This window comes from Loxodonta africana, chromosome 12, assembly GCF_030014295.1.
Source record: "Loxodonta africana isolate mLoxAfr1 chromosome 12, mLoxAfr1.hap2, whole genome shotgun sequence".
Classification (NCBI taxonomy): Eukaryota; Metazoa; Chordata; class Mammalia; order Proboscidea; family Elephantidae; genus Loxodonta; species Loxodonta africana.
This window is the reverse complement of record NC_087353.1, coordinates 18319878-18335435: the sequence shown is the minus strand read 5'-3', so window position 1 is coordinate 18335435 and position 15558 is coordinate 18319878. Positions and strand designations below refer to the sequence as shown.

The 15558-nt window shown below is 38.7% G+C and overlaps 1 protein-coding gene across 4 annotated transcripts in view; it reads left to right on the top strand.

The window, feature by feature from the left end:
- Positions 1 to 15558, top strand: part of MBOAT2 (membrane bound O-acyltransferase domain containing 2) — a 183057-nt gene that overhangs the window by 154644 nt on the left and 12855 nt on the right. For all 4 annotated transcript variants that reach the window (XM_064295007.1, XM_064295008.1, XM_064295010.1 and 1 more), the window contains 2 exons: positions 3946 to 4000; positions 9653 to 9836. In XM_064295007.1, the coding sequence (XP_064151077.1) occupies positions 3946 to 4000; positions 9653 to 9836 (239 nt within the window). The remainder of the gene's footprint in view (positions 1 to 3945; positions 4001 to 9652; positions 9837 to 15558) is intronic.

Sequence of the window (15558 nt, the reverse complement as noted above, 5' to 3'; positions counted from 1 at the left end):
TTACAGGGGAGGGGTGGGGAGAGGAAGTCACTAACTAGATAGTAGACAAGTGTTGACTTTGGGGAAGGGAAAGACAATACACAATATAGGGGAAGTCAGCATAACTTGATCAAGGTAAAGGAATACACTTAGAGGAAGACAAGAAAAATAGAAGAGGCAGCCACAATAAGTACTATAGCATATACAATCCTTCAACAACAGTAGAAACAAATAACTAATAGGCAGATATATATGGTGAAGGAGGGTGTATAGGAGTATACCCACCTACACATATAGATTAGGCTGTGGATATTTTTACGTATTTGTATGTACAGCATGTCTATTCATATATACAATAGGGCACAAAGTGGGCACAGTGATAGAAGCTTCCTAGACATATCCAAACACCTTTAGGGACCAAATTACGGGACCTGAGCGCTGGGGACCATGGTCTCAGGGGACATCTAGGTCAGCTGGCATAACAGTTCATAAACAAAATTTTCTACATCCTATGGCAAATAGCATCTGGGGTCTTAAAAGCTTGCAAGCAGCCATGTAAGATACATCTATTGGTCCCAGAATGTTCAGGACAAAGGAGAATGAAGACAACCGAAGATACAAGGAAAATATTAGTCTGAAGGACTAACGGACAACATGAACCACGTCTACCAGCCTGAGCCCAGAAGAACTAGATAGTGCCCGGCTACCACAACCAACTGCTCTGACTGGAATCACAATAGAGGGTCCTGGACAGAGCTGGAGAAAAATGTAGAGCAAAGTTCAAATTCATTAAAAAAAAAAAAAAAAAAACCAGACTTACTGGCCTGACAGAGACTGGAGGAACCCCTGAGACTGTGGCCCCTGGTAACCCTGCTAACTCAGAACTGAAGCCACTCCTGATGTCCACCTCTCAGCGAAAGATTAAACAGGCCTATAAAACAAACAATAATATGTGAGGAATGTGCCCCTTAGTTCAATCAGTTCAATCAAGTGTAGGAGACCAAATGGGCAACACCTGCTCAAAAGCAAAAATGAGAAGGCAGGAGGGACAGGAAAACTAGATGAATGGACGTGGGGAACCTGGGGAGAAAAGGAAAAGGGGGGGGCATCTGACACACAGTGGGGATTGCAACCAATATCACAAAAATTTGTGTATAAAATTTTTGAATAAGAAACTGATTTGCTCTGTAAACTTTCACCTAAAACACAATAAAAAGAAAAAAAGAGGGCTTTCAAGGTATAGTAAAACCTGCGAAAGCCAGAACCTGTGTAAGATGGAAAACTGTCAGAGAAGGAAAACTCAAATATTATACACTAAAAGAAGGAGTAGAAGAGTGGTAAGATGGCACGCTGTCAAAGGTGGAAAACTTTCGATACCTGGGAAAAGAGACAGTCCCATCGAGTTTGGCTCGTATGGGTTTCACTGTACAACAATTGGCCTCTATTTGCCTAGAGCAACAGAGGAAGAGAGTCAGGAATAGGAGGAGGAAATGGAATGTGTGGCTAATTGCCCTTATGAACAACTGTCTCCTTGGCCATGAGACCAGAAGAACTAGATGGTGCTTGGCTAACATTACTGAACGTTTTGACCAAAGATTCTATAGAAGAATCCTGATCAAAACGGGGAAAATGTAGAACAGAATTTTCAACTCATGGAATCCAGTCTTTATGGAGGCTTGATGAACCCCTGAGAAACTATTGCCCTGAGATCATCTTTAAACCTTAAACTGAAAATACCCCCTGAAGTTATCTTAAAACCAAACAATAGTTTAGCTTACCTTGTAAAGAATGTCTGCCTAGAGTGTTATGCTCTTTTAAGGTCTGTTTGTATGGGATCGGATTGACAACAACAACTCGAAAGATTAGATAGAAGCCTTACGGGGCAGTGAGTATATGGTAATGCGAGGAACAACTCAGAAAAGGAGGGTGAGAATGGTTGTACAACTCAAAGAATGTAATCTGTGTAACTGAATTATACATGTAGAAATTGTTGAATTGGTGTATGTCGTGTATATTCTCAACAACAACAAAACTAAGTTATTAAAAAAAAAAACCTCATGACTTGTTTTTTTTTTTTTTTTTAATGTGTTTTAGGTAAAAGCTTTCACCACAATTTGGGTTCCCATTTTAGCAATTTTTATACAAATTGCTCTGTGACGTTGGTTACAATTTTCCCAACGTGTCAGCATTCCCCTTACAGTCACACATCGCTTAACCTCCACAATACGTTCTGTGAAAATAGGACATTACGTGACTTCGCTGTGGTGCGAACACCATATTATATACAGGCGGTCCCTGGATTACGAACTAGGTCCGTACCTAAGTCTGTCTTTAAGTCTAATTTGTACTTAAGTTGGAATAGTTAGGTACGGCTCATATCTAATGTCGGTCAAGTGTTTGTCTCAGTGTATATCTGTGATCTGGATTTTAATGGATGCAAATTACTTTTAAAAATAGATGTACAATTATTTCTTTTCGTATGCCGTAATTGTTGTGTGTATAAAAAAAAAAAATTGTTGTGTGTATAGATTTCCTTTTTTTCCCCCATGCCGTTATGCCTAACGTTGTGGTGAACATTCTTATTGTAATCTTGAATCACACTTCTAAGTATTTCTTATGCAAGAGTCCTAGGTCCAGAGGATATGAAGACTTCTGAAGTTCTTGATATACCGGTTTACAGAAAGATAGTATCACTTTGTCTCAGTAGTTTATTTATATTCCGTCTCCTTACTAGAATGTAAATGCCATGAAAGCAGAGAATTTGACTACTTTTTCGTCTGCCATTTCCCCAGTACCTAGAGCAGTCCCTGAGACATTTTAAGTTCTCAGTAATTACTTTCTTCTCATCTTTGTTTTGTGTACATACATAATACATAAAAGATGGGTGTGCCTTACACAACTGAGATCATGCTATGTGTAAGAGCCCTTTAAATTTTTTGTTTAGTTGTAATAGGTGAAATGGCATTTCATTCTTTTAATATACATTTCTTAATGATGAATAATGGTAAACATATTTCATGTTAATTGGCCACTTGTATTTCTTTTATGATTTGTCTTTTTGTATCTTTTGTCATTATCTAATTTATTTTTCTCATTGTTTAAGTTTTAGTTCTTTTGGGGTTGGATACAAAGAAGTACAACGCTTTATTATGTTTGCTGCAAATATTTTCCAAGTGTGTTGTTTGCTTTTTAATTTAGTCCTCCTTTGGTCTTTAAATTGGGTTCGGGTGTTTTTTTTAAAGCATATGGCTCTAGTCAGTTGATAAATAGCCACAAGTTTTTATTCGTTAAGAGTTATATAAGTAAGGAAATTATTTATTGCTCTATGTTGAGCTTCTAGTTTATAGTCCTGATGTTTAGTCATTTAAAATATTCAACAATAGAAAAAATTTAATACCCCTTTTTGAAATGTCACAGCGTCTAATGATAAGGATAATAAATTTGTAACTTAAGTAGTGCTAGCATTTGACAGAGGAGCCCTGGGGGTGCAGCGGTAGAGTGCTCAGCTGTTAACCGAAAGGTTGTCGGTTCAAGCCACCAGCCACTCTGAGGGAGAAAGATGTGTCAGTCTGCTTCTGTAAAGATTTACAGACTTAGAAAACTTATGCGGCAGTTCTGCTCTGTCCTATAGGGTCGCTGCGAGTTGGAATTCAACTCGATGGCAATGGATTGGTGGTTTGGGAGCACTTGGCAATTTTTTAACTTAATTTCCTTTAGAGAGGAGTCACGTTAGGGACTTAACTTCCCAGACATGTGTGTTTTATATAAACCTAGACATGTTGGATTACATGATGGTCCTTTCACATGATTAAGTCACTGTTGAGAAAGGAAGAAACAATCATTATACCAAAATGGAGATTATAGCATGAATTTCAAATGAGGAAAGTGATGAAAGTAAGCATAAGAGAAAATGCCGTTTTTTTCTTGGGGGGAAATCTGATAAAAGTACCTATTTTTGTTTCTTAGGGATGTTTCGCAAGGATGAAGAACTAACTCCATCGCAGAGAGACTTAGCTGTAAGGTACGTGCCTTTTAATTGTATCCTGCCACATGCGGTTGATGTGCTGTGTGTGCATAGGACACTCATTACTCACATGTTCACATGGCTAAGGCTCACTTGTCCTTTTAGAGGTATCTACTTCATGAAAACCAAAGTCCCTCCCTCTGTACACCTCCCTGCTCCCCAAATCTTCCTAGTTTAGACTGGGTGTCCCTTGGGAGGGTCCCATACTCCAGTTGCCATCAAGTCAATTTTGACTCGTAACAGCCGCGTGTGTTTCATAGTAGAACTGTACTCCACAGGGCTTTCAATGGCTGCGGTCTTTTGGAAGTAGTTTCCCAGGCCTTTCTTACAAAGCACCTCTGGGTGGATTCCAACTGCCAACTTTCTGGTTAGTGGTCAAATGCTTAACTGTTTGCACCGCCCAGGGACTCCTGAAAGACCAGTTGCCATCAAGCTAACACTGATTCATGGTGACCCCATGTGTGTCAGAGCAGAACTGTGTCCATAGGGTTTTCAGTGGCTGATTTCTCAGAAGTAGATTGCCAGGACTTTGTTTTGAGGTGTCTCTGGGTTAACTTGAACCTCCAACCTTTTGGTTAGCAACAAAGACTCCCACTGAGCCTTGAATATACCATCATACCGTGTGTACCTCCTGTACAGCATGAGGCAATCTGCTGAATTTTCTCTCACATCAGGCTCTGAGCTCCGTGAAGATAGGAAGATGGTATCGTCTTCATGTCTAACCACAGCACCTGGGTCTTTGTTGACCACATATGCAGTGGTGGTAGTAATTCAGAGTAATAATAGCAGCTGCCATTTATAGGCCAGTAACTTGATGACTTGATGACTCGATGGCAATGGGTTGATGGGAGCTTGATGACAGTGACTGGGCAAAGATAGAATATGTTGATATAGCATGTAAATGCTGTATTTTGAAACATTGAAGAGCCAGTGAAGTATTTCTCATTGTTACTTGAGGAATTCATTCTGGAATAGACTTGTACTTCATTTATAAGGAATAGCCTAATTTCTTGGTAGGGTCTTAATCTAATATACTGAATTGAAGAGAGGTTCATTTGATCTGGATTCTATGATCTTAAGAGTCCTTGATCCATCACAATAGCCCCTCAGTTTATAGACACTCAGCTCTCATTTCCACTTTCCCTTTTACATAGCCACCTGGCAAAACCTCAAACTTAAATTCAGCTGCCTGCCTACCTGGAAAGTGGAAGAAAGCTCAGTGGAAAAACATCTTGCTGATGGAACTCTTTTTGAGTTTTACCCCAAATTTCAACCAGTGCCCCTTAGTATTGCCAACAGTTCTACTACATTTCTTTAGTCACTTCCTTTTCTAGCTTTCTTAGACGACTACATATTCTCCTTTCTTTTCAGACTTCCAGCACTCCCTCCGCACATTCAATTATGATGGTCACAAGTTTTATTTATTTTTTTAAAAGCAATTCTGCTTCGTCCTGCAACCGCCAAACCTGCAAAAGTGCCTACATCTGTAATAAAATACCTGCCTTCTTTCCTGTGGATCAACTGTCCATAATCCAAACTAAGGCCAACTTTTCACTTTTACACTGAACCTGATTCCTTCTTTTTCACTTCAGTTATCTCCTGTCTTGGCACCATCACTGCCATCAGTTTCTCCCTCTGTTGGATTGTTCCCATCAGCTTAAAGGGAAAACCTCCGCTAACCCCACATTCCCTCTGGCTGCCATCCCATCGCTCTTCTTTGTAGTAAAACTCCTTGAGAGATTTGTCTGTAATGACTGTCTTCACTTTCTCATGCCCCATTCTCTCCTCCACCCACTTCATCAAGCTTTTTTCCTACTTCTGATCTGAAATCATTCTTTCAAGTCGCCCTCAGTCTTGGCACATTTAATTGTCAGCCTAGGTTGGCATGATCTCAGCCACTTAGCAGCATTCGACCCAGTTGATCACTCAGTCCTTGAAATACCTTCTTCACTTGCCTTCCAGGATGCTACATTCTTCTGATTTTCTTCCAAGCTCACTGTTTCTCCTGTCTTTACTGAATCTTCTTCGTCTCAGTTACGACTAAATATTGGTGTGCTCTAGGACTCAGCCCTTGATTTCTCAGTCTTCTCCAGGTGATCACATGCATTCCACTGGCCTTAAATACCATCTATATGCTTGAAGTCTCTTAAATCTATATTCCCACCTCAGCCTCTCTCCTGACTTCCGTGTTTATATATCCATCCGACTGCCATTTCAGTATGTCTGCATGGATAGTGAATAGGGATCTGAAAGAGAAGTGTTTAAAATATAACTCTTAATATTTGCGCCCCTCTCCTTTCCATCTGTGCCTCCACCATTATCCCACTTAGTTAACTGCAGTGTCATTCATCGCTAGTTGCTTAGGGGAAAAACTTAGGTAAACTTCCTTTTGCTACTTCAAATGCAATTCACCAGGAAATCAGGTCAGCTCTTACCTTAGAGCATGTCTCTAATCTGACCACGTCTCATCATTTCTGTTCTTTCACCCTAACCCAGACCATCAACATTTTTCACTTAGTGTGACTGTAATAACTTCCCTAGGCACTCTCCCTGTTTTCTCTCATGCCCTCTGCAGTCTACTCTTTACCTATCAGCCAGACCAAACCAACCCGCTGTCGAGTCACTTCTGACTCATAGTGACTCCACAGGGTTTCCAGCGCTGTAAATCTCTATGGAAGCAGACTGCTACATAGATCTCCCATGGAGCCGCTGGTGTCAAACCACTGACCTTTTGGTTAGCAGTCAGTCGCTTTAACCACTGTGCCACCAGGGCTCCTAAACAGCCAGATGATCCTTGTAATGTATATTAGACTATATTATTCCCTTCCCGGATGAAAACCCCATAATGGCTTTCCATGTATTTAGCATACAGTACAAACTTCTGACCACAATATACAAGGCCTACATAATGTGGCCTGTAGCACCTCCACTCTCCTCCCTCGTTTCACTCTTTACAGACCGCCCTGTCAAAATGCTACCCTCCCTTCTCTGCCAGCACTTTCTTTTTTTTTTTTTCCTGCTTTATTTTTCCTCCTAATATGTATTATTGCCTGAGGTTATACATTTATTTTAATTGTCCATTTCCTTACCCCACAAATTATAAGCTAAGTGAGGACAGGGACTTTGTCTTATGTATCATTATATCCCCATCACCTATACAGTGACTCACAACTCGGAGTGATTTTGCCTACAAGGGGACATTGGCAAAGTTTGGAGACATTTCAGTTGTCACAACTTTGGTGGGGTGGTGCTCGCTGCTGACATCTAGTGGTTAGAGGCCAAAGATGCTGTTAAATATCCTATATTGCACAGGATAACCCCTCCCTGCAAAAAAGAATGACTGGCCCAAAATGTCAGTAATGCTGAAATTGAGAAACCTTGACATAAAAGAACACACAGTTGATATCAAATAAATATTCATGGAATGAGTAAGTGAACCTTTCATTTAACATCTTACATGAAATATTACAATTACATTTTAAATTTATAATTTAGTAGCAAATATTATAGTTACCTACTTCAGTATCTAATATGACTTGTGGTACCTAATATGAAAGTTAAGCCAGAATTACATCAGCAGATTTCATGCTTAAGGTTTGTTATCTCCTGTCCTTGCATGCTGGATACATAGTTTGGCTTGGTGAGATTGAGCAGTGCTTTGATAACTTAACATTGTCTGCTCTCGAAATAATTGGTGCTGAAAACGGAGCTCTGTTGCTTGAGTACACGAAGTTCTTTTGTACCTTTGTGATTGCAGAGCACTTACCATGGTGTTTGATTTGGTGAAAAAGTATTCTGTTTCAGAACAGATTGGCCAGAAACATTTTGCTCTCATCAATTTTGAGCCCCAGTAAGAAAATACTTTAGGTCTGAGACATTTTTAAAGATAGAAAAATAATTCTGAAAAGAAAAAGGAGTTTTGGCTTAGTGATAACCTAGAAGAGTGTCATGTGGCCAGAAAACACTGTTTTTCTCTCTTTTTCTTAGTAAAAATAATATGTAGTACATATGAGGGTGTTTGTTTTTTAACAATGTAACCATATTTAGAGAGGAAGAAGGAATTCTAGAATGTTAGAGAAGCATGCTTACTGTCCCTAGGTGTTCTTTTGTTTGTGATAGTTTATCATTGGCATGGGCAGTAGATTTTATTAATGGATCTGGTTGTAAAAAATAAATAAAAACCCAAAGCCCTATTGCTGTTGAGTAGATTCCCACTCATAGTGACCCTACAGGACAGCGTACAACTGCCGCATAGGGATTCCAAGGCTGTAAATCTTTAGGGAAACAGACTGCCACATCTTTGTCTCGCAGAGCAGCTGGTAGGTTCGAACCACTGACCTTTAGATTAGCAGCTGAGTGCTTAATCAGTGTGCCACCAGGGCTCCTCCCTAAATAAAAATACACATTCTTAATTCATTTATATGTGCTTAGACTACATATAGTCTAAATAGTTTAGTGTCCTTTGTTACTAACCTTTTTTCACCCTGTTACCTGCATTGAGAGCTAGAATAGTTGGTAAGCTCTAGCTGCTATGTGCCACTTAGACAGATATCAAGGCAATGGAATTAAAAATGTCTTGGGACATCCTTGACTCCTTTTTCCCTCACACCCCACATCCAGTCCGTCAGCAGACCCCATCAGCTGTACTGCCAGGATATACCCAGAATACTACTTCACCACTGCTCTGAGCTGCCGTTTCCTACCGGGATCATTGCAGTAGCCTTCTGACTGGTCTTCCTACTTCCACCCTTTCCCCTGTTCACACCCAGGGACAAGAGTAATTCTGCTAAAACATAGGTCTTTTAAAACCCTGCTGTAGTTTTTCATCTTAATCAGAATAAAACCCAGAGTTCTTTCCATGGTTTGTATGGCCTTATATGATCTTGCCTTGGCTCTCTCTTCTGACGTTTTCTCCTGCCTCTGTCTACTCTAGCCACATCAGGTTCCGTGCTGCCAGGAGCGCCCACATCTCAGGGGTTTTGTACTAGAATGCTAATCTCATGTATTCACAGGACTCCCTCTCTCACCTGTTTCTGGTCTCTGCTCAGATGTCGCCTTATCAGAGAGGCCTTTTCTGACTTTTTAATATAATAAAATACCCACTTCTCCCCTACACAGTGCCTTTCCATGTTTTGCTTTTCTTCATAGGACTTAGTATTTCTGAAAATATTTTATATATATATATATTTTTTTTTTCATTATCTGTTTCCTGCAACTGTAATATAAACTCCATGAATGCAGAATTTTTGTTTCATATACTGCTATATCTTCAGACCCTGAAACATGCCAGACATACAGTCAGCACTCTATTTATATTTGTTACATGAGTAAATGAGTGGCTAGTAAGGGATGGCTCTCCATGCCAGGTCACCTCCGTCTTAAGTTTGTTTCATCATGAAAAATCTAGGTAAAAAGGCTTTTAGTTGCTCATAAAGATACGTATAGAAAGTCTCATATCCAGAGACACTGTTGAGCATGACTACATCCTGATAGCTTAAATTCTTTTTGATGGATGCAAATGAAAATTAAAGCTTCTTTTTTTTTTTTTTTGAAATGGTCAAAGTGGTGAGGTAAAAGATGAACATTCCCTTGATACATTTTCCAAAAGCTTATGTTACATCTCACAAGTTGCGTGTTTTTTAATTGCAGGCGCATGCCAAGCCTATTGGAGTATTTAAGTTACAACTGTAACTTCATGGGTATCCTGGCAGGCCCTCTCTGTTCTTACAAAGACTACATTACTTTCATTGAAGGCAGATCATACCATATGGCACAACCAGGCGAAGATGGAGAAGAAGAGATACGGTATGAAAAAACAGAGCCGTCTCCAAACGTAAGTCATGAGCTATATCTGGATCTTTGATAACATATATTGATTAGTCTTATTTACTTAAAGATACTCATGTTTTAAGTTTTTAATTGATCCACCTATTGCTTTAAAAATATCTTTCAAAATAAATACACAGGCTCTGGAGCCGGATTAACCCTTAACCAGCTGCCGTCGAGTCAGTTCTTTGCATATTCATATAAATTTTAGGATGATTATATCTTCCCACTGAATTTATTCTTTTATTATTACACTTTTTTTTCTCTTTCTGGTAACCCCTTGTCTTGAAGTCTACTTTGTCTGATACCCTCTGGTGTCATAGCCACTCCTGCTTTCTTTTCATTAGTAGTTGCATGGTGTATCTTTTTCCATCCTTTCATTTTCAACTTATTTGTGTCTTTTAAAGTGTAGGCAGCCTATAGTTGGGTCTTGCTTTTATATCCATTATGATAATCTCTGCCCTTTAATTGGGGTGCTTTAAATTTAAAGTCATTATTGATATGGTTGGATTTAAGTCTACCATCTTGCTTTTTGTTTTTCTCTTTTTCCCATCTGGTTTTGTTTCTTTTTTCTTTCTTCTTTGTCTTCTTTAGACTTAATCAAATATTTTTAGTATTCAATCTTATTTCTTAAATTGACTTTTTTTTAGCTATACCTCTTTGTACTAGTTTTGTAGCGGTGGTGCTATACTATACATCCTTGATTTATGACAATCTGATTATAATTAATAATTGCACCACTTTGCATAAAAAGTAAGAACCTTACAGCAGTATAATTCCATGTGCCCAGGTGATTGTTGTTATGTATTTTACTTTTATATATGTTATAACACAATGTTATATTATTTAACGTTGCTTTAAGCAATCAGCAGTTTTTTTAAGAAATACAAGGAAGTTTTTTCTCATTTCCGTTGCCATTGCTCTTCATCCGTTCCTGTACATTTGCATTTCCATCTGGTACCATTTCCCTTCAGCTGAAGAACTTCTTTGAGCATTTCTTATAGTGCAGATCTGCTGGCAAAAAAATTCACTTGGCCCCCGTTAACCTAAAAATGTCTTTATTTTACCCTCATTAAAAAAAAAAAATGTTGGATTTTGTATGTGGAACATTTTAGGAAATGACTTTTGTTCAAAACCCTTTAAAAAAATTATTGTCTGCCAATAATTTAACCATTTAAATTATTGGCAGATTGTCTTGATCCTTGCAAATTTGGTTTTATTATTTGTTAGGGCAGGGCTGTTTTAGGTTTTTTCCATAGTGAAGAAGCAACAGTCTTTCAAACATATGTTTCTTCCAGTTGTTTCTCTCTTTAAATTTGAGGCCTTTGTTTCAGTAATTTTTGGTATATGCAGAAGTCCAAACCCACAATTGAAGTAACCAAAGTCTGACTCATCAGTCATCTACAGCTTCTGAAATGAAACATGGTTTCCTGGCAGCTTCAACGAGTTCCTCTGTTGGCTCATTTACTCTCAAATGGCTCATTTATTTTACACTCTTGGTCCCGTCTTTGGCTTAGGGAGACAGCAACAGTAAAGGTGTCAAATGACACTCCATATCCTAGAAAACTCAGTTGTATAGTCACTAGTTGATCCTAGGGGTGAAATTCTTAGATTTGAAATTTATGATTTTAGGTCATTCATAGAGAAAGCAGGAAACCCTGGTGGCATAGTGGTAAGTGCTACGGCTGCTAACCAAGAGGTCGGTAGTTTGAATCTGCCAGGCGCTCCTTGGAAGTTATATCGGGCAGTTCTGCTCTGTCCTGTAGGGTCACTATGAGTCGGAATCGACTCGACGGCAGTGGGTATGGAGAAAGCACAATATTCCATGGAGAAATGTGGGTTACTATTAGAAAGAATAATTATAAACTATCCCTCAGTACTTGGGTGTGGTGAAAAGTCTTTACCCTTGAACACTAGAAATTTTCTTAGAGGAAATCAAATCTAACTTTGGTACAGTAATGGTAGCATTAAGATGTCTAGGCTTTTATGCACACCCATGTTCATTGCAGCATTGTTCACAATAGCAAAGAGATGGAAACAACCTAGAGGTCCATCAACAGATGAATGGATAAACAAGCTATGGTACATACACACAATGGAGTACTACAAAACGATAAAGAACAATAATGAATTTGCAAAGTATCTCACAAAATAGATGAATCTGGAGGGTATTATACTGAGTGAAATAAGTCAGTCACAAAAGGACAAATATTGTATGAGACCATTACTATAAAACTCATAAAAAGGTTTACACACAAAAAGAAATAATCTTTGATGGTTACAAGGGAGGGGAAGGGCGGAAATGAAAAAACAGTAAATAGACAATAGGTAAGTGGTAACTTTGGTGAAGGGTAAGATAGTATACAATACAGGGGAGGCCTGCACAACTTGTCCAAGGCAAGGTCATGAGAAGCTCCATGGATACATCCAGACTCCCTGAGGGACCGTATTGCTGGGCTGAAGGCTGTTGGGACCATGGTCTTAGGGAACATATAGCTCAATTGGCATAAGAGTTTTAAAAGAAAATGTTCTACATTCTACTTTGGTGAGTAGCATCTGAAGTCTTAAAAGCTTCTGAGTAGCCATCTAAAATACTCCACTGGTCCCATCCTGTCTGGAGCAAGGGAGAATGAAGAAAACCAAAGACACAAGGGAAAGATTAGTCCAAAGGACTAATGGACCATAACCACCACAGCCTCCACGAGACTGAGTTCAGCACAACTAGATGGTGCCTGGCTACCACTGCTGACTGCTCTGACAAGAATCACAATAGAGGGTCCCAGACAGAGCTGGAGAAAAATGTAGAACAAAATTCTAACTCACAAAAGAAGACCAGATTTATTGGCATGACAGAGACTGGAGAAACCCTGAGAGTATGGCCCCTGGACACTCTTTTAGCTCAGTAAGGAAATCACTCCTGAGGTTCACCCTACATCCAAAGATTAGACAGGCACATAAAACAAAATTAGATTAAAGGGGCACACCAGCCCATGGGCAAGGACTTGAAGGCTGTGGGGACAAGAAAACTTGTAATAGGGAACTCAAGGTCGAGAAGGGAGAGTGCTGACATATCGTGGGGTTGGTAACCAACGTCACAAAACAATATATGTACTAATTGTTTAATGAGAAGCTAGTTTGTTCTGTAACCTTCATATAAAGTACAATTAAAAAAAAAAAAAGATGTCAAGGTTTGTGTATGTTAAGTTCAATACCTACAGACAGTTAATGCTCTTTAGATGGTCTACTTTGAAATTCTTTTAGCATTTGCTTTTAGCATCATTCTGTTACCATCTGATGTAATGTAATTTGTGGGCTCTTTTTTTAAGTGCTTAAAGCAATTTTATATGTAAATGACTTTAGCACGCACAGTTCCAGAAGAATTTGTGAATTCATCAATTAGTTGGAACTGTCAAACAAAACAAGATAAAAAAATAGAGGACTGGTCATTTGGCACTCAGGATCTGATGAGCCTGCATTTGAGAAGACTGGAGTAGCAGAAGCAAATTTTATACTCTCTCCTCAAACTGAAAAAATGCAACAGCATTTAATTCTGATGTTTTTTTTTTTTCCTTAAGTGGGGAGTGAGTATAGAGGTAGTCATTATATTTTCTTTTTACTTTTTTTGTACGATAAATTTTAAAGAAGAAAAAAATGCCACATTATAGTAGGGCATTTTTATGTTAAAAAAAAAAAAAAAAAGCCTGTATTACATATGGGACAAAAAAAATAAGAATCCTGTTATTTAAAAAAAAGAAAGGAAATACTTTTTAAATTTGTACTCTATTTAAATGTTGGGCTCAGCATAAAGTTTAAGTTGAAATGTTTGATTTAACAAATAAGTATTTTTTAATTTACTTAGTTTGCACATAACAGGAAAAGCAAATAGTTGAGAGGTTTGTGTGTTTGCATGTAAAAACGAGGTGCTACTTTATAGAGAAAGGCCATGGAGCTTTGGGTAGGCTAAGTTTCTATCCTAAGATCTATCCCGAAGTACAAAGCTTTCAGTGATAGGATAATACCCATATGCCTACAAGGAAGAACAGTTAATACAACTGTTATTCAAATTTACGCACCAACCACTAAGGCCTAAGATGAAGAAATTGAAGATTTTTAACACCTTCTGCAGTCTGAAATTGGCTGAACAGGCAATCTGGTTGCATTGATAATTACTGGTGATTGCAATACAAAAGTTAGAAACAAAGAAAGATTGGTAGTTGGAAAATACGGCCTTGGTGATAGAAACAATGATGGAATCTTGCAAGGCCAGGGACTTATTCACCATCATAAACGGCGGCTATATACATGGACCTCACCAGGTGGAATAAACAGGAATCAAATCAGCTACATCTGTGGAAAGAGGTGATGGAAAAGCTCAATATCATCAGTCAGAACAAGGCCAGGGGCTGACTGTGGAACAGACAGACCATCAGTTGCTTGTATGCAAGTTCAACTTGAAGCTGAAGAAAATTAGAACAAGTCCGTGAGAGCCAAAGTATGACCTTAAGTATATCCCATCTGAAGTCAGAGAGCATCTCAAGAATAGATTTGACGCATTAAACACTAATGACCAAAGACCAGACGAGTTGTAGGAGGACATCATACATGAAGAAAGCAAGAGGTCATTAAAAAGACAGGAAAGAAAGAAAAGACCAAAATGGATGTCAGAAGAGACTCTGAAACTTGCTCTTGAATGTCGAGTAGCTAAAGTGAATGGAGGAATTGATCAAATAAAAGAGCTGAACAGAAGATTTCAACGGGTGGCTCGAGAAGACAAAGTTAAAGTGTTATAATGACATTTACAAAGACCTGGAATTAGAAAACCAAAAGGGAAGAACACACTCTGCATTTCTCAAGCTGAAAGAACTGAAGAAAAAATTCAGGTCTCAAGTTGCAATAGTGAAGTATTCTATGGGCAAAATACTGAATGACACAGGAAGCATCAAAAGAAGATGGAAGGAATACACAGTCACTGTACCAAGAAGAATTGGTCGATGTTGAGTCATTTCAGGAGGTAGCATATGATCAAGCAACCGATCGTACTGAAGGAAGAAGTCCAAGCTGCACTGAAGGCACTGGTGAAAAACAAGGCTCTAGGAATTGATGGAATACCAACTGAGATGTTTCAACAAATGGATGCAGCACTGGAAGCACTCACTTGTCTATGCCAGGAAATTTGGAAGACAACTACCTGAACAACTAACTGGAAGAGGTCCATATGTATGCCTATTCCAAAGAAAGGTGATATAACCAAATGCAGAACTTATCAAAAAATATCATTAATATCACACACAAGTAAAATTTTGCTGAAGATCATTCAAAAGTGGTTGCAGCAGTATATACATATACATACACATACACACCCCTGTGAAAGCCAGATCCTGTATAAAGCAGAAACCTGTCAGGGAAGGAAAACCCAAATGTTTTCCACTAAAAGGAGCAATAGAAAAGTGGTTAAGACTGTACCCTCTCAAAGGTAGAAAACTTGCAAGACCTGGAAAAAAGGCAGTCCCAGTGAATTTCAGCTCTTATGGGTTTGACACACACACACACATTGTGGTTGGTTTTAGATTTTTTGTTATTTCTTGCAAGTTCTGAAAACACAGACTGAAGTTGTTAATATGATTTGAGCTACAACCCATAGGTAGGAGTGGTAATGTTCATACTGTGACACCATGGAGAACTTTAAATGCTGAACACAAGGTAGCTTTCGATTTTAGACCAGGAGCATT